This window comes from Lithobates pipiens, unplaced genomic scaffold (genome assembly GCF_037356315.1).
Source record: "Lithobates pipiens isolate NorthernLeopardFrog02 unplaced genomic scaffold, aLitPip1_a1.2 Scaffold_16, whole genome shotgun sequence".
Taxonomy (NCBI): domain Eukaryota; kingdom Metazoa; phylum Chordata; class Amphibia; order Anura; family Ranidae; genus Lithobates; species Lithobates pipiens.
In genome coordinates, this window is record NW_027507748.1 from 141,988,691 (window position 1) to 142,015,289 (window position 26,599).

General features: G+C 40.5%; 1 protein-coding gene across 1 annotated transcript in view; it reads right to left on the reverse strand.

The window, feature by feature from the left end:
* Window positions 1–1,580: 1,580 nt before the first annotated feature.
* The window catches only part of PITPNA (phosphatidylinositol transfer protein alpha), a 117,925-nt gene continuing 92,906 nt past the window's right edge, over window positions 1,581–26,599 (reverse strand). The window contains exons 9-12 of the mRNA XM_077480556.1: window positions 22,948–23,058; window positions 12,856–12,978; window positions 10,218–10,284; window positions 1,581–7,912 (exon numbers count right to left, since the gene is read on the reverse strand). Coding sequence (XP_077336682.1) covers window positions 10,237–10,284; window positions 12,856–12,978; window positions 22,948–23,058 — 282 coding nt within the window. The 3' untranslated portion in view covers window positions 1,581–7,912; window positions 10,218–10,236. The remainder of the gene's footprint in view (window positions 7,913–10,217; window positions 10,285–12,855; window positions 12,979–22,947; window positions 23,059–26,599) is intronic.

Here is a 26,599-nt window from a genome sequence, read left to right on the forward strand (position 1 = left end):
CAAGGATGTCTGTGTACATTGCTGCATTCACATTTCCCTCGATCCCGACTAGTCTTCCAGGTCCTTTTGCTGAAAAACATCCCCACAGCATGATGCTGCCACTACCATGCTTCACTGTAGGGATGGTATTGGCCAGGTGATGAGCAGTGCCTGGTTTCCTCCAGACATGGAGATTTCCATTCAGGCCAAACAGGTCAATGTTTCATGAGACCAGAGAATTTTGTTTCTCATGGTCAGAGTTCTTCAGGTGCCTTTTGGCAAACACCAGGTGGGCGGTCATGAGCCTTTTACTGAAGGTGGCTTCTGTCTGGCCACTCTACCATACAGGCCTGATTGGTGGCATGCTGCAGAGATGGTTGTTCTTCTAGAAGGTTCTCCTCCCTCTACAGAGAAACGCCGGAGCTCTGTCAGAGTGACCATCGAGTTCTTGGTCGCCTCACTGACTAAGGTCCTTCTCCCCCGATCGCTCAATTTGGCCTGGCGACCCGCTCTAAGTAGAGTCATGGTGGTTCCAAATGTCTTCCATTTACGGATGATGGAGGCCACTGTGCTCATTGGGACCTTCAATGCCATAGAAATTTTTCCGTACCCTTACCCAGATCTGTGCCTCGATACAACCCTGTCTGAGGTCTACGGACAATTCCTTGGACATCATGGCTTGACGTGCAGTGTTAACTGTGGGACCTTATATAGACAGATGTGTGCCTTTCCAAATCATCTCCAATCAACTGAATTTACCACAGGTGGACTCCAAATCAAGTTGCAGAAACATCTCAAGGATGATCAGTGGAAACAGGATGCACCTGAGCTCAATTTTGAGTGTCATGGCAAAAGCTTAGAATACTTATGTACATGTGATTTTTGTTTTTATTTTTAATACATTTGCAAATATTTCAAAGTTCTTTCACGTTGTCATTATGGGGTATTGTTTGTAGAATTTTGAGGGAAAAAAAAAATGTATTTAATCCATTCTGGAATAAGGCTGTAACATAAAAATGTGAAGCACTGTGAATACTTTCCGGATGCACTGTATAGTCAACACTAAATTAGCCCAAATTTATATATTATATATATATACATATATGTTAAAATGGAAATACATAATACAAGTTATTTTATACATTCTTCAGATTCTCACAGTTTAAATGCAAACCACCTATATGTATACATGCACACATATACTGTGTAGTGAGGATACATCAATAAGTTCTGTGTGAATAATGCTGTACCCCATGTAGCAAACGTTTCTAGAGACCTTTGTGCAGCACAAGCTTTATTTCACCTATGAAAGCTTTACTATAAAAATATGCAAATTATATCACATTGGAACAATTTATCACAGGGGACAGTCAGTCTGACCTTTATTATTTTAATTCTACTCATATATACTCACTATACACCTATACTACACCCTTAGCAACCTATCACAATAGGAACTGTAGAGCAGGAGGATGGTATCACTTAAGTTCCCCTGAAGCAGCACATTGTCTCTTTTAATTGTGGCACTCTCTGCCTATATGATGAGCTCATAGCGATAAAGCATGCAATATGAACTATAAATAATGCAAAGAGATCACGAATTAAGAGTCTTCTAGAATATTTATTTCCAATATACCTGCATTGGAATATTAGACAAAAAAGGCACAAACTCACATAAAAGAAACAACATTAATAATAATCGAGGCAGATCTACAAACAGTACTCATTTCAAAAAGAAGAATGTTATCAAACAATCAGAATTGGTCTGAATTTCAGCTGAGGTTTGACTTTAAGTACAACCCGACAAGAAAGCAGCACATTGTGTTGTACATTTTGTTTGGGCTCTCCTACTTTTGCTGGTAAAGAACATGAAATAAAATAACTGTACATTAAATAATGTGAGCAGCAGAGACTGACAGAACCAGGACAGAAATTATATAATTATCACACTCAAGTCTATCCAAAATGATCAGTTGTAGGTAAATGCCAGTGAATTTTTTTGCTCCCTCCTATTGTATCTTACTTGGAAATCCTTATCTACATACCCGTCAGAGACTAAAGCAGGCTATGCACCAGTAGACTATCATTAACAAGTTCATACAGAGATTCTGGCAAATTGTCTATCAAAATTATTTGATCTTGCCATAGAGTCATCTTATTTAATTTTTTTCATTTCAAAAGCCGTTAAAATTTTGCCCATACCTGCTACTGGAATTGAATACCAGATGTATTAAACAGGTTTCTTAGCCAAATGTTTCTTAGCAGATGAATTAAACAGGTTTCAGTAAGATTTTTCCCAAACTACATTCACAGAATTTTGTTTGAGAATTTTTTTTCCATTCTGCCAATTAAAATTTTCTCATTATGGTCATTAACGATCACTGTTTGAACCCCACTAATCACTAGAAAATTGAAAAAATGTACAGTAAATATTTTTTTTTTCCAAATAAAGTTCTATTGGTGTAAGGGCAGAAGCACAAGGCCAGATGCCATATTTCCCTAAAGGCAGACATTTTTATGGCCCCCTGATGGATTTTACAATTTATTACTAACCTGTAGGTGACAAAAGAAAAAGGTGACAACTTCCCTCGGGCTTAAAAGAGAAGTAGGGTCATAGGTCTTTTGGCCCTACTTCTCCTGTGGGTCACTTTAGTGCACTTAGTTCTGCACTCCTGTGACCCAGATTAACCAACAGAGGGCTAAAGTCTGCTGTTGGCTGATGTCACTCAGCCACTCCAGACCCAGGAGGGATCCCTACTGTAATGTCGCTGCTGACTGATAACCGAGCCCTGAATGATCAGAGGTCTTTGATAGATCTGTTCTCAGTCTTAGAGGTGCCAGAGGACAGATGCAGCATTTGTATGTAGGTTTGTTATTTTCAAATCCCACACTTCTCTTTTAAGCCAAAGCTGGGAATACTCTGTGCAAGTTTCATCCAGTTTCTGATGAACCAACCAAAATGACCTACGTGGGTGGCCCCCTATCACTCCCCTTCCACCCAACATACTTTGACTAAAAAAAAAAAAATCAAAGGAGCTGGATGGTTAGCTGAACAGCAGCTGCATCTAATCAAGTGCTGCTGCTGTTATGGTAGTCACTGGTACTGGCTGTGGGGAATTCGTTCATCCACACTGTATACCCATATACCAAAGGGTTAAAAAAATATATATAACGGTATATGGACAACTTAACAATAACAGCTGTGAGAAAGGGCACTGGACTTCTGAAAGAAAAAAACCCCCACAAAGCTGGCAGGCATATCAGTCCTATTATGTTTACTGAAAAATTTAAATAAATTAATTTGGTCTCTAAACTACACGTAAATAAAATCATTAGGATCTAATGAAATCACCAAGAACCAAATCCTAACGACTTAACAGGGTTTAGTCTTATAAAGAACTAGGGTCACAAAATGGCTGCCTTCACTGTGCATAGGAAATGATGTATTCCCTTGCAGATATAAAGCACCTTATGTTGTTTTATCCTTTGGTTACCCTTCACTACATAAATAAAACACATCAGTTAAGAGATTATAGAACAGTAGCTGCTTTTTGGAAATGTAGGCTTATACAATACATTGTTTTCAATGCATATACCTTGTCCTCCGAGATACATTTTTAAAAACAGTTGTCCTGTCAAACACACCAAATAAAATAATGAAATAACTTTTCAATGTACCTTTTCTTCATGCATGATTATTTCAACTATCATTCAATAATTAAATCCAGCCAAGTGTATCCCATCTAGCTTTGATTGGAGGTTAAGAAGTGAACTAGTAGATCTGCAGCACAGAAACTGGAATGCTAATCTCTCTGAGAAAATATCTGTAGTTTACAGTTTAACATTTAAGCTAGATTCACATCTGTGCAGGCGCAGGACTGCGTGTAAATCACACACGGTCCTGCACCCACATGTAGCCACGCACACAATGCACTGCTTTTAGGAAAGCGCATGGGGATGCCATGAACACCCCCACTTATTGAAAAAAACAGTGCGATTTTCTGCATGTGGAAATGCATGGTGCTTGGTTTTCATGCGTCCACATTTTTAAAAAAAGTGCAAGGACCCTTTCCCTGCAGGGAACGCAGGTACCAGTTAAACGCAGGACACAACACATAGATGTAAATCTAGCCTTACAGGTCCTCTCAACTCATGTATCAGCCATTGGGATCGATACAATAACTGAAAACCAAAAGCAAAGTCATGTGTTCTGGAATGTTTTTCTCTATTTGTACCACAAAGCAGCACGAAGATGCTGCCCACTCCAGTGGTAAGCTCGGTCACCAATGCTGGGTGCTGACCCTTCACAATTGTGGCAGTTTTTACTGTAAACAACACTGAAAAATCAGTACACTGTTTTTTGTGAAAGTATTAAGCATGAGGCAGCCAATTTGCTAAGAAGCAAGAATTCTAATGCATGTCGTCTCTAAGGCTTCATTCACACTAGTCTCCTGTATTTGGTTGATTTGGGACCCATTCACACAGGGGTGTGCTGGGCAGCCTTGCCAAATACAACCCCGCATAGTGAATAGACAAGACAAATTTCCCTAAGAAACCAGGGGAATGGCAGTCACAAGGACAGGAAGACACAGATACCAATACAAATCTCAGATTTGAAATGTCCCCACCCTAATATAAAAAAAAAAAAAAAAAAAAAAAAAAAAAAAAAAGGAGTTTAAGGCCTCACGCACACAGGACTTTTTTTTTTAAACACTCCTAGAAGCCACTTGTAAAAGCGTCTAATGCTTTTACAGGCGTCAAGCTTTTGGGCGTTAAATAATTTAACTGGCTAAAATAAAGAATTTATTCTGGCCATTGAAATGAATTAATGCTCAAGTGTTTAGGCACGTTTAGCAGCTTTTAGTACCATCAAGCGTTTCTGTCCTAATTCTGCTGCTCCTGGATGCACTGGCAGTGTGTTTTTTTTTTCATGCCTCTAAAAGCTCCTGCCACTAAACATGGCTGAAAGCCGACATGTGCATGGACACATAGGCTAACACGGAGAGGCGTTTAGACACAGGGCAAAAAATGTCCAGTGTGCATGAGGCCTAAATGTTGTCTGTCCACTTTGGAGAGATTTCTTTCTAGTTCTTGTCCCTCAGACCCCATGGTGAGAAATAATGAAAATCTCCAGAATGGGGATGAAAAGCATAATAAAAACCTCTCTATCTAAATCAAAAAGATTTTGTGGAGCTGTAAGTAGTATCCACAATTTTTTTTCGATCCACAGGATCTATAGGGAATGTATTAAAAGCCATACCAAATGCCCTGGCCAATAACATGACCCTTTATCCACGATCCTTTTTCAGCAGCTGCTTGACAACTAAGAACAGGGCGATCATATTGGTTAGAAAGGTTGTCATTGGAAATCTTGCATAATCTAACATTTTTATATTTTACAGTAAAGGAAGATGTAGAAAATGTTTTTTTTTTTTAACAAACTAGAATTTAAATGTTAAATTTTACAGTACATGGAAAATAATTGGGCTGTTATAAGCCTATTAATAGGGCTGTATCGGAGTTATAAAGGTGGATGGCAGATACTGTATGTTCTGGACTAGCATGACTATTTTTATTGCAAGCACTGTCATATGGGGAGTGGAACATGTAGCATTTGCCTAAAGTGGTTGTAAAGGTAAAAGGGTTATTTTTTTTTTTTTTTACCTTAATGCATTCTCTGCATTAAGATAAGAAGCTTTTCACTGTTAGCCCCCCTGAGCCCGATCTCGATCCAGCGCTGTGCATGTTTGCAGCAGCGTTGCTCTTCTTTCCGCTCTCTGTCAGGAGGCTTGGCAGCAGAGGGAGCCATTGGCTCATGCTGCTCTCAATCAAAACCTGTGAGCAGAGAGGAGGGGCAGGGCAGAGCTGCACTGTGCGAGTCAGATGCACACAGCGTGGCTGGAGATTGAGCCCACATGAGTGCCCCTATAGCAAGCAACTTGGAAAAGAGGGAGTCAGGACTGCTGGAAGGGGAACAGCAAAAGAGAAGGACCAGGGTTGCTCTGTGCAAAACAAGTGAACAGAGCAGGTAAGTATAACATGTTTGTTATTTTAGAAAAATAAATAAACCTTTACAATTTCAACAGCCAACACACAATCTAGATTAAAAGTGCAAAATCACTGTTCCAGCATGTTAAGCTGAAAAATATAGAACAAGTATGCTGACTGTGCTAATTTGTCAAACAACTTTAATCACAATTCATAATTGACAAGTTTTCACAAAAAAAAGAAAAACTGACAAAAACTCACTAGTAGATTATGTGTTTGTTAAATTTATCATTTACAAATAACTTTATAGATCTATTAAAATAGGCATATTTTGTCATCTTTTCTTCCATACAATTCTTATTTTTGAATAATTCTGCATTATACACAGTCTAAAACATTTACCTACATGTTAAAGGGTTGAGCCGCACGTAATATTGCAATTATAACATCAAAGTCTTCAATTGTGGTAGATTTAGTAAATGGGAAGGATGGACAGACAGATGAAAAAAGTATGAATGGAAATGGAACAGAGATGTTAATTATTGCACAACTTCTGGTTGAGAAACAGCATCCTCCTTTTACATTTAATAACATACTTAATGAACCACAACTGTCAACAACCTGTGACTCTGCAGTGCTGATCTAAATCCCCAGCATGTTCAAGAGTTTTTAATTTTAATTTTAATAGTATTCTTCTGTTTTTTTTTTATTATATTTCCATCTTAAAAATCTGTAGTTCTTTAAAAAAAAAATCTAGTAACCTTTAAAAACGAATAAATTGTATGAAAGATAATGTAAAGGCGATACCAACTCCGACCAATTGTGCTAGCTTTTATTTTCTAACTAACAAAGAAAGGACTGGCTGCACTGTGAAAAATTATACTTATCCATTTTTTTCTGCAGCTTTTTCATTCTTCCCACTGTGTTTTTGTCAATGTATTAGCAGCCCAGGATGCTAATGTGGGACAATTTAAAATGGAACTACAAACCGCAGCGGTGCCGAGCAACATAGGGAAACCAATAGCAAACAGGTTTCACATTACACAGATGAATGCTTACTATTGGTGACTGCTCTGTGCTAGGGCAGGCTGAATTCCAAGAGCCGAATAGCCAGCGTGCCTAATAATACATTTGCTGCCAAACATTTAAAACTTTTTGTTTTTGGGTAAACTGAAAAGTATGCTCCCTGCTCATCAAAATTGCTGTCTTAACCCATGTTGATCTGACTGCCTCTAAAATTCTATATATTAATTAATCTGCACTTTGCCTTAATAAATAAGCCCCATGGATTAACACTAGATCATGATGGGTAGTTTAGTTAAACAGTTGGAGAGCCTCAGATTGTCAATTACAAAATTACATTATTAAATAATCATATTTGCAATAGTCTTGGAAGTTTCAAAGTGAAGACAATCATTTTCAAAGACAAAAAAAAACAATTGTGCTATGGAGCCCTTTAACTTCATACAGAGCTATCCTGCTTAAATAAAGTGATGCATGTACAATAGGATTGTTGTCTTTTTGTTATTGTACCCCTTTACTTTAACAAAATAAGACCACTGAAAGCAATTCAATAAAGTAAAACATAATTATGTATTTCACAATTACTCACAAGACACTTTCTTTCCTAAAAGTGACATTTAAATTAATTGGGAGCTCAATGGAAAACTCTGGAACAATGAAAATAGAAGGACAGGGGGGGCTCTTGTTAATACAATATATACACAATGCACCTGAGGAATGAGCTCCATTCATCACACAGGTGTGAGAATCTTAGCGTTTGCTTGTTAGAGGACTACTAGCTCACAATATTAAGGGGTGCCTAGAGTAAGCTACAAGGGGGTTCAAATTGTCTGTAAAAACAGGTAGTGGAGCTTGATCCAGAAGTGAGCTATCCATCAGGACCGAAGCACTGAGGCCTCCCGTTTATCTCTTAAGTCCAAAACTGAAAGAAAAATGTGTATTAGATAACAATTGACAAACATGCCTAAAAATATTTATCTTTGAATATTGCAATGCAGAAATACAGTTGCTAACATTCACTATACAGCATCACATGAAGAGTTCCTATACTATACAAATTCTATAAAGGCAGAGGGTAGGAGAAAGGGGATGCAACAGTTCTCCCAATAATTATTTTAGGTTATTAGGGCTTTTGCTCACATCACATGGAATTTGCATTCCTTTACAAGTCTATGGAAATGCAAAACCTGCTTATAGCAGGTCAAGTCATCAAAATACACCTGTGTATTCTAAATGATCTCAGAAACAGATCAAACCGATGCCATCAACACATCTCAAAGCCTGTTCAAACACAGGTCTGTAACACAGGCCTTAAAGGGTCCCTTTCACCTTGCCTGTTCAGGGGTGGCCCACCACTGGACCTACGTGTACTCACATTGACAGTGCTGCTCCATCTGAATATATTTGGCGTTTCAGGCTATGGGGAGTTGGTGACCTCTCATGATGGAGTCATCTGGCACTGTCAAATATGACGTATGGCGCATGGAGAAAGTGAGTATAGGCGAGTTGGGGGTGAATTAGTGACTGTAACTTTGCCTTTAAAAGGAGAAGTATATCCAAAGCTATTTTGGCTACTTAGCCTATGGATTCAAGGAGTGCAATTCATTCTACACTCTTACAATCCATTTTCACAGAGCCAGTACAGGCTCTGAAAAGATCCTGATCATATGGAAGCCTGGACTGGCACCTAGCACATCCTTTCAGCGAGCTGACAGTCACAGCTCTCTGCTCAGAGCAGAGCGGGAGAACTGAGCGATCAGTGGCCTTTGATCATTCAGTTGTCCCTGCAGAGCCAGAGGGGGATCAATGCTGCATATACCTAGGCGAGTATAATTTTTTTTCCCCAAATCCCATACTATTCCTTTAAGCGAAACTATGGGCAACATCAAAAATAATAAATATGATGCAGTTTTTTCCTAGTGTTAAAACCTTTTTCTTCTGAACCCCTAATGAACATTTTTTTTACCCACTAATCCTGGCAATAGTCTCCCCCCCCCCCCCCCCCCCCCCCCCAAGTTCTTTTATAGTCCAAGCTGGCCAGAAAAAGTGTCAGTTACAGCTGGGTCAAACCAAATAACACTGATGCTAAGTGCTGGTTCACACAGGGGCGACACGACTTGCAGCGCGACTCACAGACGCGACCTGCACATGACTTCAGCAGCGACTTGCAAAACGCCTTCTGTGTAGAAGTCAATGCAATTCGCCCCAAAAATAGTACAGGAACCTTTTTCTATGTCGTAGCGACTTAAGTCGCTCCTATTAGAATGGTTCCATAGTACAGAATGGAACGCGACTTGTCAGGCGGCTAAGTCGCCTGACAAGTCGCTCCTGTGTGAACCGGCACTAACAGTCAATTTATATTCATATGCTATGAACATTTTTGTAAAAAATGTTTACTTGCAACTGCTTAAAATATTGTTAGCTTGAGTTTTGAGTTGGTAATGAATTTGTTGGACTTGCTTTAAGTCCATTTAAAAATACATGTCCATCCAAGACTACCTTATATCCACATGGTTACAAGACTGATGTGTCTTTCACTGTACAAACACAATAACAAATCTGCTAACAGGATCAAAAGGCAATTCAACTATATTACAGAGTGGACTTAGGAAAACAAAAACAGATTTATTAGTGCAACTGACAGACCCAATCATATATGTAGTGTTTTATTTTGCCTATGCAGTGCAACCAATAGTTGTAACCGAAGCAGAAAGTAAAGAGATACCTAAAAATTTACAGCCATCACAAGAACAATAAGTCAATGTAAATATTCAAAGAGGACAGTCATAGTGACAACTGTATGAAGTTCAAAGACAGAATTTGTGGCACTTATGTTTTCAAGGGAGTGAAAACAGTCAGAGGTGGGTTTTTCTGAGAAATTTTGTATCAATTATCATGTCTCCAGAACAAGAGTGAGGGTAATCTCTTCCCAATGGAAGGAAGGGGAGGGCAGTGAGCAACAAAGCCCTGATAAAAAGTCTAACCTCTGTCCACAAAAAATAAATAAAGTTCTAGATTCAGTTCTATATTAATTCCCACTCACATTCAAACATGTTTGCCTTGGAAATGTTATTGATCCATGGTACTTCAAACTAAATGTGTATTTTCTCAACTATTAAAATGGCAGCCAAGTTTGTACATGCCACATATATGTTTTAAGATATGTTATGCACAAATAAAATACCTATTCAGTCAAAAACCTCCAAAAATACGTTAGGACTACTCACTGAACTCAATACATTGGTGCTAATCATCCGCGGCCACCATTCCTTTCACCGGGTCCTTCTCTCTCATCTAAGGTTAAAACAGACACAACATTAGTTCAGTTGCAATTGATCAGACCACCCTCACTCATATATAAATATTTTAATTTTTGTAATGGCGTTTGTTAATGGGGGTTTGTCATCCAGTTCAGTTCTGCATGGACTACGTGATAGAATTATTAAATTAAATAATTTATGGTTATGTCACTTTAAGATGAAATGTTTTGCTGTTATGGATGATTATTGTTCATTTTGGGTAACCCCTTAAAAAACGCCGTGGTCATTATGGCCAACATGAAATAAATTGTGTTATGTCTCTTTATTCCGTTATCCTTGAGTCCTTTGTGCTGTCCCATGCTTACTGTATTGGTGATATCTCTGATAACTGAATTGTCGAGCACTGATGGAAGGAGAAGGTTGCCAGAGTCTAGGTGTAATTTAACGCGTGTAACGTTGTTTTTATCTGGAGTCTATATTTGCAACCTTTCAGTATATAACGTACAACAAATGTAATATGTTGGCAAATGAAGAAAAATAATAACTTACACCAGAGCACTGTCCTATTTGTTTCAACTGACATAAAGCAGCATATATAGTTAAAAAAAAAAAAGCATTTCTGAAATTCTAAGGGTAATTATACTGCCTGCATCACAGTGAGGCCTCTGCAGTGTAATAAACTGAAAACACCACCACTGTAATATATTTGCTCTTTAAATAGGTATTTCCTCTATTAGGAAACACTGTGGAGCAAAAAAAAGTTTAAAGGAAAGCAAACATATTGGTGGCTTAAAGGTATTTTAGTAAGACAAAAATCTACAATGAAAAATAACGAATACAGAGGTGTCTCTACATACCCCTGTTAAAGGGAATCTGAATTGTGGAAGCCAAGTCCAAATAAAGGTAAGGAGAAGGTAAAAGACTAACGACCAGTATTGCATATAAACTCCCTGCAGATGATCTTTTTCCCATTAATGACTTACCATGCTATGTTCTACACTGTGTAGCCATAAGTAGGGGCCATCCTGGTAGAGGAATAGGGCTTTGCTTCCTCATTTCAGTCAGGATGCCCCCCTAATGACTGGTAGGGTAAAATTCAAGAAGCAGCAGGAGAGCAGCAATCAGTGCAGGAAGAAGATTCACATAATACAGTAAGTAGGAAAAGCTAAATCCCTGCATTGCAGCTTTCTCTCTCCAGCAAGCAGAGTAGCACAGTAGTAACATCCATAAATCTAACTGCCTTAGATGATATCACACTGTAGACATACAGCTTTAAGGCTGTAGCCAAAAGGACAAATTGGGTACAAGAAGGGCACTGTTCGAGGAATACAAAACAAAAAGGTTAATTTTTCAGGGTACTGCTTAAACTCCATCTTTCCACACACTTTACCAAGCTGGCTCAAATGAACTATGTCCCTTACCAACCTGTGAGGCGGCTAGATGTGGGGTATAAACTGTATGTAGCTGTGGCTACACACAGCGTACTGCACTGTGTTCCTGGTGAAAGCCAAGACTTCTCGTCTTGTACCCGGTACACAGAAGAGTCTACTGCAGCAGCGCTCAGAGCAAGTGATGTATTCTATCAATGAGTATTATATTTTAAGCTCTAACGAGCAGGACCCTCTAATCCCTCCTGTATTGATTTGTATTGTAAGTGTACTGTCTGCCCTCATATTGTAAAGCGCTGCACAAACTGTTGGCGCTATATAAATCCTGAATAATAATAATAATAATAATAATGGGTATAAAGCTTACTCTAAATGGCTGAATAAGAGGTTGTGTCATCATCAGCCCCCCTCTGACTCAGCCAATCAGAGGAAGCCTTATATTGATAGAACACATCGCTTGCTCTGAGCACTGCTGGGGTCGATGCTTCTGTGTTCAAGGTATGAGACAAGAAGTCTCGGCTCATATCAGAAAAACAGTGCTGTATGCTGTAAGTAGCCACAGCTATCTACACAATTTATCTCACACATCCAGCGGCCTCACAAGTTAGTGAGAGACATAGTTTATTTGGGCCAGAATGGCCCAAAGTAAGTATGTAAAGTGTGTGGATGTTCTTCTTTAAGCATAATTAAAGTTTCTAGATGTTCCTTAAAAATAAAGGAGGCACTTTTCAAATTACTTAAAGTGTATGCAAACCATAACAATTCATTTTTCTTATTTGATCTATTTTTGTCTGTCAAAATACCATTAAAGAGCCTTTTTATATCTGCTATCTAGAAAGAAAGAAGTCTAGGGTGAGGACACTATTCCCTCATAGATATTTGGCTCTGTTGGCAAGTGTGGTTGCCCTAGGACAGGATTTATGTTAATAGCATGATCACTAGCTGCAAATAAAACAGAAAACGGGGCCTCAAAAAAAAGAAAACAAATGCAAACACCACATTATAGTAAGCTGCAACATATTACATTACTTTCTTTGGTTTAGAGTAATGTTAAAATCCTACTGTAATGTGGTTTTTGGAAGGGGATTATAGATTTTTTTTTTTTTTAAGTGGAGCTTTAATTTCAAGGAATGACAAAACGCAAGAGAACCCAGGGGACAGACTCGATATGGTTTAAATTGTTAGAGAAATAAGATCACTGATCAGCCGATACAAACCTCATCAAGTTCTTTCTTTGTTTCATCCTCCATTCTGCGAATGTCCTCCATTGTTAGTTCCACCCACTTATCCAGCCAGCAGAAAAGCTGTCGATGGAAGTTTGTAAACAGCCGCCTCTCTTGCTGGTAATGATAATGAACATTAGAAAACATCAGCGACAAGGAATGAGAATTCACAAAACCTAAGCTTAGATTAAAAAACACAAAAATAAATCCTTGCAGCAACAAGCTTTGGTTAAAGCTGCAAAAATAATATTTGTTTTAAAGTGGATGGTGCTGTGCAGTAAAGGCTAGCAGCAATTAAACAAAGACTATTTTGTGGCATGAATATCCTGTAATGACATGGAGGTCAGTAGGAGGAACCAGTGAGAGCTAAGAGAGACCAAAGAGATTGACAATCCCAAAAGCGTTGGTTTACCTGTGGAATTCAGGGGATGGTTTCTGCTGAACAGGACAGTGTCTGACGGCACAGGAAAAGAACACTTGTACAAAAGCCTTTTCTGGGGAACTTTACTATAGTGGCAGGGTTGCTTTTACAGTAAAACCCAAGTTCTGTTGAGGAAAAATATTTTACCAGCACAGGGCACTTGACAAGAGGACTTTAGGCTCCTATTCCCACTATGTTGTGTAACATCAGGTATCATGTATATGCATACATTTTTTGTGCATTGTGGAGCTGCACGCATAGTGCAGCCCTATGTATGAAAAACACAGCAAAGCAGCTCAAGTATCTTTTTTGAGCTTTGCTTATTTTTAGCCCCATGGTTTGCTGCATTAGTTGACCATTAAACCATTAATTTGTGTGCAAACCCAGTCAAATTCTGCTCCATGTGCTGACCGTTAACATGCTGAAAAGAAGAGAACGGAGTGCTGACTCAGCACTGTGCCGCTGCTCAATTACTGTCCAATCAGCAGGCTCAAAGTGTGTTCTTGATCAAGCTGTGTTCCTGCAGTGAATGTCAAGGAGATTCCAGGATCACAAACCTGGTTGAACAGAATAAGAAACGCTCTGGCAGGCAGGTTAAACATTTACTACATATGTTTTTTCATGCTAAAATAAAGAAAAAAAATTGAGATATAATTTATTGCGTGATATTGATGTGACAGGGAATATCCTTAAGAAAAATATTATGATTATAATTCTGCTAATTACCACACCCCACAAAGAGGAGGGCCTGGGGATAAACCAGGTTGTATTGATCCTGCTGCGGTCCATTTGAGTGTGGTTTTTATAGAGGGTTTAGCCCCATATCTAAGTGTTTCCAGAGGATTTATTGCCTTATACTCCAACCCCAGCATGCCTGTTTGACCATACTAGCAATAGGTGGTCCACACCATCTGGTAAGCATCCCTGTTCACTGGGTGTGAAGTGTTACTATTGCCCCAGCACCTTCTTGTTCCCCCGAATTTTCTTCCAATTCAGCCTGATCTAAGGTCGACTCTTGAACAGGCCCCTGCTCAATGCTCAGAATGCGATATTTCTGCATTCAGAAAACAGGAAGGACACCTGTGGCAAAAAGGGCAAGATTTTTGTTCCCGAGGAAGCCAGACTCCAGGCCCTCAAGACCTTTCACGAACACCAGCTTGCCGACAAACGATCCTACTGGTGGCCTAACCTGAGCCTAACCTGGCCTAACCTGAGGCCAGGTTAGGCTCAGACACACACGGTGATATAAAGTCAGAATTCCAATATTGAAAAGTATGTATCAAATAAATGTTTAATATCAAACGATTCAAAATAAACATGATAAAGTATCACAAAGTAAAAGAAAAGTCCATATGTGACATCAATAAAGAAAACGTCCATAAATAATACAAGTGAATTAAACATCAATATTGATAGAAGAAAAGCCTTGTTGATCCAACCAAGAAATCACCCTGGTGTGTAAGCCTCCACCGATATAGAGGTTTAAATGCAATTACCAGATTGTGTGGACTCAAGTGCTGTATGGCAGGTCCAACATCCAATTCCACAACAATCATGGGGAAACTTCTATTTAGTAGGTCAGTCGTCATAAGCCCTTGTACACACGGTCGGACATTCTGACAACCAAATCCGTTGGATTTTGTCCAAAACTGTTGCATACACATGGTCGGACAAAGTTGTCGGATAATCCGATTGTACATAACGTGATGAAGTTATTTCGTTACGATGGGACTACGTTCAGGCTAGTAGCCAATAGCTTTGGTCTAGGAATTTGATCTGAGCATGCGTGGCACTTTGTCCGTCGGAGTAGGCTACACATGATCGGAGTTTGTCCGATCGGAGCATTTTGTCGGAAAATTTTACCGGCAAGTTGGAAAAGTTGGTCCGTTGGGTATTCCGACGGAAACAGTCCGATGGAGACCACACACAGTCGGAATATCTCCGACCGTGTGTACAAGGGCTAAAAGAAAATCTCCACATGGTGTAAAACCATTGAAGTAGTATTTATTTAAAAATTAAGCAGGCATAGCACTAAAAAATCCAGTAGAACTCGGTGTTAGAACGCAGTGGTTAGATGAGCATCAACAAGGCTTTTTTTCTAATATTAAAGTTTAATCCACTTGTATTTATGGAAATTTTCTTTATTGATGTCATATATGGACTTTTTTTCACTTTGTCAGCTCATTCACACTGTACAGGTGGTGATACTTTATTTAATTTTTTTTTGATTGGTTTGATACGATAAATATTTTTCAATATTGGAATTCTGATACGTCACTTTATAACACTGTTTATAGATAGCGCAGCATTTGTTAATCTTTCTTTGCTATTGCACAACGACATGTCGAGTTGTTGAGCTGCTCAATTTAGAGGTTAATAGCGCAGTATAGTTCTAGAGATTATTAGTCAGCTAATAAATCCAAGTAAATGTTTAGATTGCATTTGAAGTGATTGTAGAGCATATTTTTTTTTAAAACAAACAACTTGTTATACTTTTCTGCTCTGTGAAGAAAAAAAGATCCTCCTTTTCAGGGGTCCCCCGCCAGGGCTACCGACTCCACCTCTTCTCGGTGTGACCCTACAGGAGGCTGCTTCCTAATGTGGTACACTTGCAGGCTCAATCCTGACCCCCTCAGCACAGGATTTGGCCTATATCAGTGGGAGTCAAAGCCTGTGAGAGCAGGGAGAGAGGGCAGAGACACTGCGGAAGGGTACAGAGCTGGATCAAGTGAGGGCTCATGCAAGTAAAAAAAAAAAAAAAGGGGGGGGAGGGGGCCCAATACAGGTACTGGAACATTTTTTTATCTTAATGCAGTAAAAGGTAAAAATGTTTAGGCTTTAGAACCACTTTAAATATTTCCCTTACAAAGGAAAAGGTGCCTGTCTTTTCACACATAAAACAGATTGCACATTACATGCTCTAAGCTAGTTTCATTTAAAAACTGCAGCAATGATTCATAAGCCAGTTCTGCAATATCAATTCAAGGTCAGTTAGTGATTTAGGGATTTTAACAATGAGTTCTCAGTAATTTTAGTAACTGGTTAACTCATAGCAATTCAGTTATTTTGTTATATGAAATGTAAACACGTGATATGAAAACTAACCATAAAATTTGATCATACTTCACAGAATGGAATATATATGCACTAATCCCATCAAACTGCAGCCTTCTCAAATCCATGTGTACACTTTCAGCTGCAAATTGTGGCACCTGCTAGAAGCAGGTAATGAAACAAGTTGTGTGATCTCTTAACCACTTGCTTACTGGGCACCTAAACCCTGCCCAGACCAATTTTCAGCTTTTAGCGCTGTCACTCTTTGAATGACAATCGCGCGGTCATACAACACTGTACCCAAATGAATTTTTTATAATTTTTTTCCCCACAAATAGAGCTTTGTTTTGGTGGCATTTGATCACCTCTCTTTTGTTTTTGTAAAAAAAAAAAAAAAAAAAATACTAAACCGTTATATATTTTGTTAATAAATTTTGCAAACAGGTAATCTCCTTCACTGATGTACGCCGATGAGGCTACACTGATGGGCACCCATAGGCTGCATTGATGGGCACTAATTGGTGGCGCTGATAGGTGGCAGTGATGGTCACTGATGGGTGGCAGTGATCAGCACTGGTAGGCGACACTGATAGGCAGCACTGCTAGGTGGCACTGATGAGGCACCACTGGCGGGGATCGATAGGTGACAATCGTGGGCATTGATAGGTGGCACTGGTGTACTGGTGGGCACTGACTGGTGGTGGGCACTGTGGGCACATATGTGGATTTGGCCTCTTCCTGTTCAGGACCGATGTCCCTTCAACAGGAGCCAGTGATCTGCTTTTTGACAGTGTGATAAGAAAAAAATAAAAACTATTACCGTGCCTCTGTTTACATCACGTGATCAGCTGTCATTGGCTGACAGCTGATCATGTGGTAACGGGTCGGGATCGACCCCTTACTCTGATCACCCGAGTCTCATTGACTTGGGCGATCGCAGCGCCGTGCGTGCCCTGCAGGGGGGTGTGGCCAGCTTTCAAAGGGGAGGATGTCTATCAAAGCCCTCCCGACAAAGCAGATCCACACTGTAGCTGCCATTCGGGGAGGAGTTAATCACTGGGAAAATTCTGACATTTCTATCATAAATCTGCAGTTTTTTGCTAGAAAATGAATTAGAACACTCAACCATTATATATTTTTAAGCGGAAGTCCTGGAAAATAAAATGGTGGGTATTGCAATTTTTTTTATGTCAAATTTAGGTAAAATATAATATTCCACCAAGTAAACAGATAACAAACGTGTCACACTTCAAAATTCTGCAGGCCTGTGGCATGGTAACAAACTACAATAAGTTAACCACTTCAGCCTCAGCAAAGTACCCATACGTCGTTTGGTTGAAGGGGTTTTACTGAGATAATATCTGTATATCTATTTTTTCAGCTGGCAATGGGCTTTAATGTAAAAGCAATCCTAGTGGCTAATTAGCCGCTGGATCACTTTTACAGGCGGCGGAAGGGGGTCCCTTCTCCCGCCGCCTTCCCGGGCTCTCCCATACAGCCTCCGCTGACTGACCATAAAGATGACCGAGAACCGGAACATCCCTGAGCATCTCTATGGGTTAAATAAAAAGCAATGGGTAGTTTGTCATGTCTGGTTTCAGTCCAATGTAAACAGGCTGTTACTGGTCTGCGAAAGCATTGGATCAAACCAATCTTGGTTTGACCTGCTGATTTTAAAGACAGAGAAGAGAGAAGAGATCTCTAAGTAAAAAGTACCTTTCACTGCCCCTTTTATCACAAGGGATGTTGTTCATCCCTTGGTAAAACAATAAAACTGATCCTAAAAAAATAAAAAAGGGACAGTGTAAAATAAATAAATAGATTAAAAAAATAAAATAAAAAAAAAGTAAAGCGCCCCCGTGCTCACACACAAAAGTTAACGCACACGCATGCATAGGTAAACAGCGATCGCGCCACACATGAGGTATCATCGTGAACATCAGAGTGAGAGCAATAATTCTAGCACCTCCTGTGTAAATCTAAAGTGATAACCTCTAAAGGTTTGTAAAACATCACCTATGGATAATTTAATAAGCTGGAGTTTGGTGCCAATCAACAGACATCTGCAATTTTAAAGCGTGGCATGTTTGGTATCTATTTATTCGGTGTAGCATCATCTTTTATATTTTAGCAATAAATTGGGTATAATATTGTGTTTGTGCACACAAAACCACTGCGCCATTACCGCTTGACGTAAAAAATTGCAACATCCAACTGTCCCGAAATATCCATAGCCAATGTTTTAAAAGCTTTTACAGATTATCAGTTGTGAGTTACACAGGGAGGTCTGGCACTAGAATTACTGCTCTCTCTGATGTTCGCAGCGATACCTCACATGTGTGGTGAGATCGCGGTTTACATATAAACCTACGTGTGCATTCACACTTGCGTGTAAGCTCGGGGGTGCTTTACATTTTTTTTTTTCCACACTGTACCTTTAACTTTTTTTTTCGATCACGAGGGATGAACAACATTCCCTGAGATAGCATTGACAGTGACAGGTCCTCTTTTTGGAGAGTCTATTAAGAACTGCCTATAAAGAACAATACCAGGATCATGACTATCATTGTTCAAAGCAAGTGTCTTATCCAAGTTGCACCCCAAAGTCGGCGCAACTTTGGAGTTGTACAAGTGTGAATAGAGCCTAAAATGCACATTATGAGCTCTATTGAAGTTAGAAGTTACAACGAAATATACTTGTGATCTTTTGATCACTGGCATTCTTGGAAAAATTTTACACACCAAAGGGGTGCGATTGTGATTCTTCCCATCAGGCTTGTTCTTACACACACACACAGCTCTTTAACCTCTTCCCACTCACTCAGGTGTCCGTTTTAAAGGTTCTGAACGCCTGGAGGGGTGGGAAGGATTGGCCATCATGTAACTTCTGTGACTGGCTGTCACAGTGGTCACAAGATCGGGAGCCAGTCTCATCAGCTACCAATCACCAGTGGGGATTGAGAGCTGTCTAACAGTTTGGGCTCTGTGCTGGGAGAATGCAGTGCGCACTCGCTCAGCACAGAAACATCGGGCGCATAGTGACGCATATGTGCAGTGTGGGGGCATTAAAGCCCAAAGCCCACTGCTTTGTCACCGCACGTGATACGTGGACAGCAACAGGTTGAGGATAATTTTAAATCAGAAGTTTAACTGGATCCTCTGGTGTTATTTCCCTTTTTTTTACTTTTTTGTGCAAGAAGAAAAAGTGTAGTTTTAAGCTGTGTATACAAGTTACTAAATTTCTCAACATAAAAGCCACAGAAAAGATTATTACTCAAACCATATGAAATTCAAATTCATTGAGAGATGCCTGATCACTACTTGCCCTATGTATCTCCTATGAAAAGCAAATATGTAATGTCAAGGTGTACAACTGACGCATACGGAAAGGGAGGTAAGAAAGCGAATACTAGGACTCAGGTGGCCACAGTTGCTGAGTAAGGGGGAAAAATAAACCCTTGAACCTACTGCCATTATACACATTGAAATTCTTTAAAAGTAAGAAGAACGGCATGGCTACGATGAGATACAGCCCACGCCAGTATTCTATTGTGTGGAGAGGCAAGGACAGCGACGAGGAATCCATTTAAAGGCTGGAGCTATGCAGAGAGATCATTTTGACTGATCAGGCTGTGTTTGCTGCAGTCATTGTAGCATATATTTCGGATGAGTGCAATTCACTGGGTGTTTGGTGAAAACCCACACACTGGTAGATTTGATTGGATGGTGGAAGGACATTTCAAATTTCTCTATCTATAACACTTGATTTTGGTCTCTAATAGAAAGCTTTTTTTTCACCACGATCTTGGTTTTATATATTTTTTTGACACTACTAGTTAGAATAAAGCAGCATTTACATAATGCTATTCTCTTTTTACTTTGGATTTATTTGGATTGGTGATGTGTCAAAAAGGACATGCCAAAATACATGGTTCCTCTAGACCAGGGGTCTCCAAACTGTGGCCCAGGGGCCAGATGAGGCTCCTTGCTTGCCTTTATCTGGCCCTGGGGGCATAATTCCTCCCATTGACATCAACAGTCAGAGCCATTTCTCCCACTGACACCAACAATGGGGCACTATTGCACCCCCTAACAACAAAGATGCGGCACTGTTTACTCCCACTGATGTAAAAAAAATGTTCTGGCTACAGTCCGACCCCCATAAAGTCTGAAGAATAGTAAAATAGCCCTTTGTTTAGAAATGTTGGAGCCCTCTTCTGTAGATAGTCTTCTGTGCCTCTTTACAGGCTAATTCATGCTTCCTCTCGTAGACATAAGAATTTGGCTAATACCGATGAGCATCAGCATGCTCACGTGCACTTGTGACAGATGTTGGCTCCAAATGGGCTATTTAAACTGTGTCAGTGCTCAGGTTCAGCCTTTGTCTTTCAGCCTTCCCTGTACCCTGTAAACCTGGGATGCTGCATCTTGATTCCAGTTGCTGACCTGGATTGTCTGACCACTCTCTGAACTCCACCTGCACTGACCCTGGCTCGTCTTTGACCTTCACTTGTGTCTGTTGCATTTTATTCTCTTCCACCGATTGGCTCTTGACCTGGCTTGTACCCAGACCACGCTCTTGCCTGCTCCTCTGTACCCAAGCCATCCTGCCAGTGTATGACCTGGCCTGCCTGACTGATAAACTTCCTGAGGTTTCCAGTACTTGCTGTTCTACTACCAGCACATGCCTCATCCACCTGCTGTCGCTAGTACCAGCCTGCTTCAGTCTGCCATCCACCAGCCCACCTGCTTTACTGAAGACCACTGCCGACCTCTCCTGCCTGCTGTGGATACCTGCTCTGCTAATGGCTAGACCTACTGGCTCTCGTACCAGTCTGCATTCCTGCGCCTTCTTTTCACACTACCAGAGGCCCAGAGTCAGAGGTGTAAGAGACCTTCCTCATCATTTCAGGCTCTGCTACCAAGTAGAGAACAAAAAAAAAAAAAAAAAAGAAGAGAGAGAGGGTGCACCAGCCTAGTACATTATCTTTTAGTACATTTATTCAAAAGACATAGTTAAAAACGACTCACAAAAGTAGAAACAAAATCAGGCTTATAGTAATCATAGCAGTCTGTCCACAGTTTCCAGGTCCTAGGGAGAGGATGTATGAACCGCTGCTGGCTGACGCGTTTCAAAGGTATCCTTTCTTCCTCAGAGCCTAGGCTAGGTCCTCTCCCTAGGACCTAGAAACTGCTACCAGTGGACAGACTGCCATATGATTACTATATGCGTGATTTTGTTTCTACTTTTGTGAGTCGCTTTTAACTATTTCTTTTGAATAAATGTACTAAGGGATAATGCACTAGGCTGGTGCAGGGCTCTCTCTTTTTTTGTTCTCTGTTTGACTACTAGGATATCCCTATCCTGGAGGGCAGCAAGGCTGAAATGTATTGTCCATTCTGAACCTTTGGATAATCTAGCTAACAAACCCATGCGCAAGAGTATTTGTTTTTTGTTGTTCGGCTACCAAGTACTTGAGAGTACAAAGCAGCTATGTCCAAACCGAATGAGGAACATCTCCCATGGATGAACTGTGACATCACCTTGCAGCACTTATGCAAGCGGTTAAAAACCTGCAGGAGGGTTACAACCGGCTTGAGGAACATGTCCAGGCATTATCCTCATCCACATCAACTTCCGTTGCTCCTGCTTCATCTACTACATCTGAAGAAATACCTGCTGCACCCTGCAGTGGTTACCATCAGAACCCGGGGGGGGGGGGGGGGGCAGTGTCACACACACCTAAGGAAGCACCAGTCCTCCCAGCTCAAACTTATCTAGCAGTCCCAAGAGGGGTAGCTCAGCCTGTGTCCCATCTCCACCAGGATCTCCAGCATCAGCTGAAAGAGCAGGGGGGCTCCTCCACCCTGGCCACCTCCTCCATGAGACACTTCGCTGGCACCAACTGGCCTCACCCACCCCACCCAGCACACACTGGTAACTGACTGGAGCCTGCCAGAGACTGACAGCAGTCCCAACCTGCATGCCCAAAATATCGGGCGGGTGGGGGCTGGGGAGCGAGCCTCCATGCGCCCGCATTGCTGGACCGTGGGACAGATAAGCGTCTGTTTATACAAAGTTAGCAGCTATACTTTTTGTAGCTGCTGACTTTTAATGAACTAAAAAACACTTGCTATCTGGTAAGTGTGCATTATATGTGATGGAGGGATCGCTATGTTATGTCTGCTCGCCATTGTCACTATGAGAAGACTTTGATAAGTGATTCGCCAAGTTTATTTCTCTTCACTTTCAAGAGTGATACACATAATTTTTGCTTTTGAGAGAATTGTTTAATTTATTTAGTTAATTTCACTATAGACTTTATAAACTTAATTAGCGCTGCTCCCATTTTTCTTTTTGAGCTGCTGCTGTTTTTTGTTTACTTAGGTAGGTTTAGCGCAGTTTGCTCTCTATTTACATAAATGAGAGCTGGGGGACTGGCATTTCCACAAAAAAAACACATGGTGATGGTAACACAGGATTGTCAGGGTTTCTAAAAAAGAAGCCAGGCCACCATTCCCTTAACGAAATAGTGGCTAGTGCTGTAAAATGTGATACTTGAAACAAAAGATGAACAATTTCTAGCCGCTACCAGCTACTGTGCACTCACCTTCTGTATGAAGCTCTCCACTTTGTTCTGCAGACCCCACCATTTAAATTTGATAGTCACCAGCTTGTAACAACACATATGAGGAATGTCCATCCGCTGTCCCATTGTTTTCTGCAACAATCAGTAGAAACAAAAAAAGTAACGGATCAGTTGTGACTTTTACTGGTTGCAAGCCAGTAGCAATAAAGATAAATACTGGTGCCAGAGGTGCCAATCATACTCTTTTTACTTGTCGTCACGGACATAAAGGTTGTGTTGGTACCGAAGTACATGCAGCAGGCCAGCTTGGTAAATCTTAGGGCAGCTGCATTTTCAGAGGCTGTAAAGTTCAAAGTCATTTCAGCGACCATTAACTCACACCCAATGGTGTCTGACACTTAGCCATTTTGCGTACAAGCTGCTGATTACATCCACAAGGCATGTAAATATGGCAGCTACTGTCTTCCTGCTTTCAGTCTCTGTTGAAATGATCTCCAATCACTTCCATAATTATGAAGCCAGTCTCCCTGTGTAGCCCATTCCTGTGCACCATGCACTTAGCAGTGTGGTGCTTGCTCATATTAGGTCCCTGGCAGTACAGACCCCCCCTTCCCTCTCTGCAAGCTCTCCGATTCAGCAATTGGTGTGCTTGTTGATCACAACCACAAAGTCTCGTGACCAGTGTGTCCCCTACTCTGTAGTCCCAGTTTGTTCATACTTTGTTACCACTGCTCTGTCCATCCCTTGTCTATTCCTGGCAGTAGATAAACTGCAAATAAACCCTAAAACAAAAATGTAATGCATCACAGCATTCCAATCAGTGGATGCGATGACTGTAATAGTTTGCTTTTTTCAGGCTTGTATTCCGTTCTTTTCACTTGGTGATTGACCAGTAACACATACTCCTGTCTTATGCTGGCCATACACTAGCTGAAAAATCGTTAAAAAATCTGTCACTTAGACCGTTTCCTTTTTTCGTCCAGCTAATGGGCACAAAACTGAAACTCTGTTTTAACTTTTTAGAGCCCCCCCCAAAAAAATCAAAGGAACAGATATACAAATTCTGCTGAACTAACGATAAACTGAAAGGTTAACGTGTTTCTTGTCCGTTAAAAATGTAACTGTTTGCACTGTGCATATGTGACAAAATGGACAAAAAACTGATTTATGTCCAGTGAACAATTTATCAATCTAAATTTGGTCATTACATTATGGCACTATTGTTTGCTATTTCGGCCGAGTGTTTATTATTGGAAAACAAGTTTGAATGATTTTTTTCTATAATAGCCAGCATAAGGGTGGCTACATACACTCCTCGACTGCATCTATGGAGGCACAATGAAGTTACCCTTATACACCAGCATTGTCAATCAGTGCAGGTGTTAGTGTTCGATGAACTAGTAGATTAAGATGGACTTTACGTTAGTGACCAACAATGTAAAACCATACCTGCTAGCTAACACTTTTTAATGAACATTTTAAGCAGTTACAACAATCACTTTCATTCTGTGATAACATTTTTACATAATTAAGTAATAAAGCATTGTCTCAACCCTCTAACTTCACTACTAGACAGTGTGGTTAAGTTAAAAAAGCTATAAACTATAAAAAAGGGGCTTTTAAAAAATATAAAAATGAAGGAACACTAGTGTCATTTACATTTTACAAAGAATATAACAGAATATGTAAAAAGGAAATCAAGGATGCAAAAATTCAAAACAAAAGACAGATTGCAAAAGATAGTAGGACAAACCCCAAAAAATTATTCAAATATATTAATAGTAAAAAGGTCAAGTCTGAGCATGTAGGCCCTTTACAAAATAATCTGGAGTGGGTGACTGGGGACAAAGAGAAGGCTCATTTATTAAATACTTTCTTCAGCTCTGTGTATTCAAAGGAGCATGGGGGAGCTCATGTCAATAATGGGGGTGGTAGTGACACAGCCCCAAATCCACAATGGCTCAAAAGTGATATGGTCCAGAAATATTTGGACAGAATAAAGGTGGATAAAGCACCTGGACCTGATGGCATCCACCCACGGATCCTAAAAGAATTGAGCTCTGTAATTTCAAAGCCATTGCATCAAATTTTTAGGGATGCTATTATATTAATGACAGGAATAGTACCACTGGATTGGCGCAGGGCCAATGTGGTGCCTATATTTAAAAAGGGAACAAAGTCTTTACCAAGTAACTGTAGACCTGTTAGTTTAACTTCCATAGTTGGGAAGATACTGGAGAGATTAATAAAAGACCACATAGATGAGTTCTTGCAGGAAAAAATATTTTAAGCAACAGACAGCATGGATTCATGAAAGACAGTCGTCAGACAAACCTGATTTCTTTTTATGAGGAGGTAAGTAAAACCTTGGCAGAGGGGCGACGGTGGACGTGGTATACTTGGATTTTGCAAAAGCCTACAGGTTTGGAAATATCAGTTTGTAAAGGGATAGAAAACTTGCTAAAAGACAGAATTCAGAGAGTGGTTAATGATTCTTACTCTGAATGGTCTAAGGTTATCAGTGGTGTACCCCAAGGTTCAGTGCTGGGACCCTTACTTTTTAATATCTTTATAAATGATATTGGGTCTGGGATCAAAAGATATCAGTGAGATATAATTTTGCCCCTGTTCAAATTAGTAAGACCTCATCTGGAATATGCAGTTCAGTTTTGGGCACCAATTCCCAAAAAGGATATTGGGGAACTGGAGAAAGTGCAGAGAAGGGCAACCAAACCGAGAAGAGGCATGGAGGAACTCAGCTATGAGGAAAGATTAGAGGAACTGAATTTATTCACTCTTAAGGAGGAGATTAAGGGGGGATATGATCAACATGTACAAATATATAAGGGGTCCATATAGTGAACTTGGTGTTGAGTTATTCACTATACAGTCAACATAGAGGACAAGGGGGCACTCTTTACGTCTAGAGGAAAAGAGATTTCAACTCCAAATACAGAAAGGTTTCTTCAAAGTAAGAGCTGTGAAAATGCGGAATAGACTCCCTGCAGAGGTGTTTCTGGCTGGCTCAGTAGATTGCTTTAAAGCGGACCTCCACCCTGAAGTGGAAGTTCCGCTCATCTGATCCCCCCACCCCTCCAGTGCCACAATTGGCACCTTTCAGGGTGGAGGGGAGTTCAGATACCTGGATAATTCAGGTATCTGCACCCACTTCCGGGACAAGCTAGCCGCAGATGCCCCCCCCCGTTGTGTTCTGGGAAACACACAGTTCCCAGGACACAGCGGGGACCAGTGGAGACGCGCTGCGTGAGTCGCGCATTCGCAGTAGGGAACCGGGCAGTGAAGCTGCAATGCTTCACTTCCCAATTCCCTGACAGAGGATGGCGGCGGGGGGCAGCGGAGAGACGAGCGATTGCTCGTCATCTGCCGCCGACATCGCTGGACCATGGGACAGGTAAGTGTCAATTTATTAAAAGTCAGCAGCTGCAATATTTGTAGCTGCTGGCTTTTAATATTTTTTTTTAAAGGTGCAGCTCCTCTTTAAGAAAGGCCTGGATTATTTCCTAAGTGTACATAATGTAACTGGGTAATAACATTTACAGGTAAAATTGATCTGGGGAAAATCCGATTGCCTCTCGGGGGATCAGGAAGACATTTTCCCCCCTGCTTTAGCAAATTAGATCATGACCTGCTGGGGTTTTTTGCCTTCCTCTGG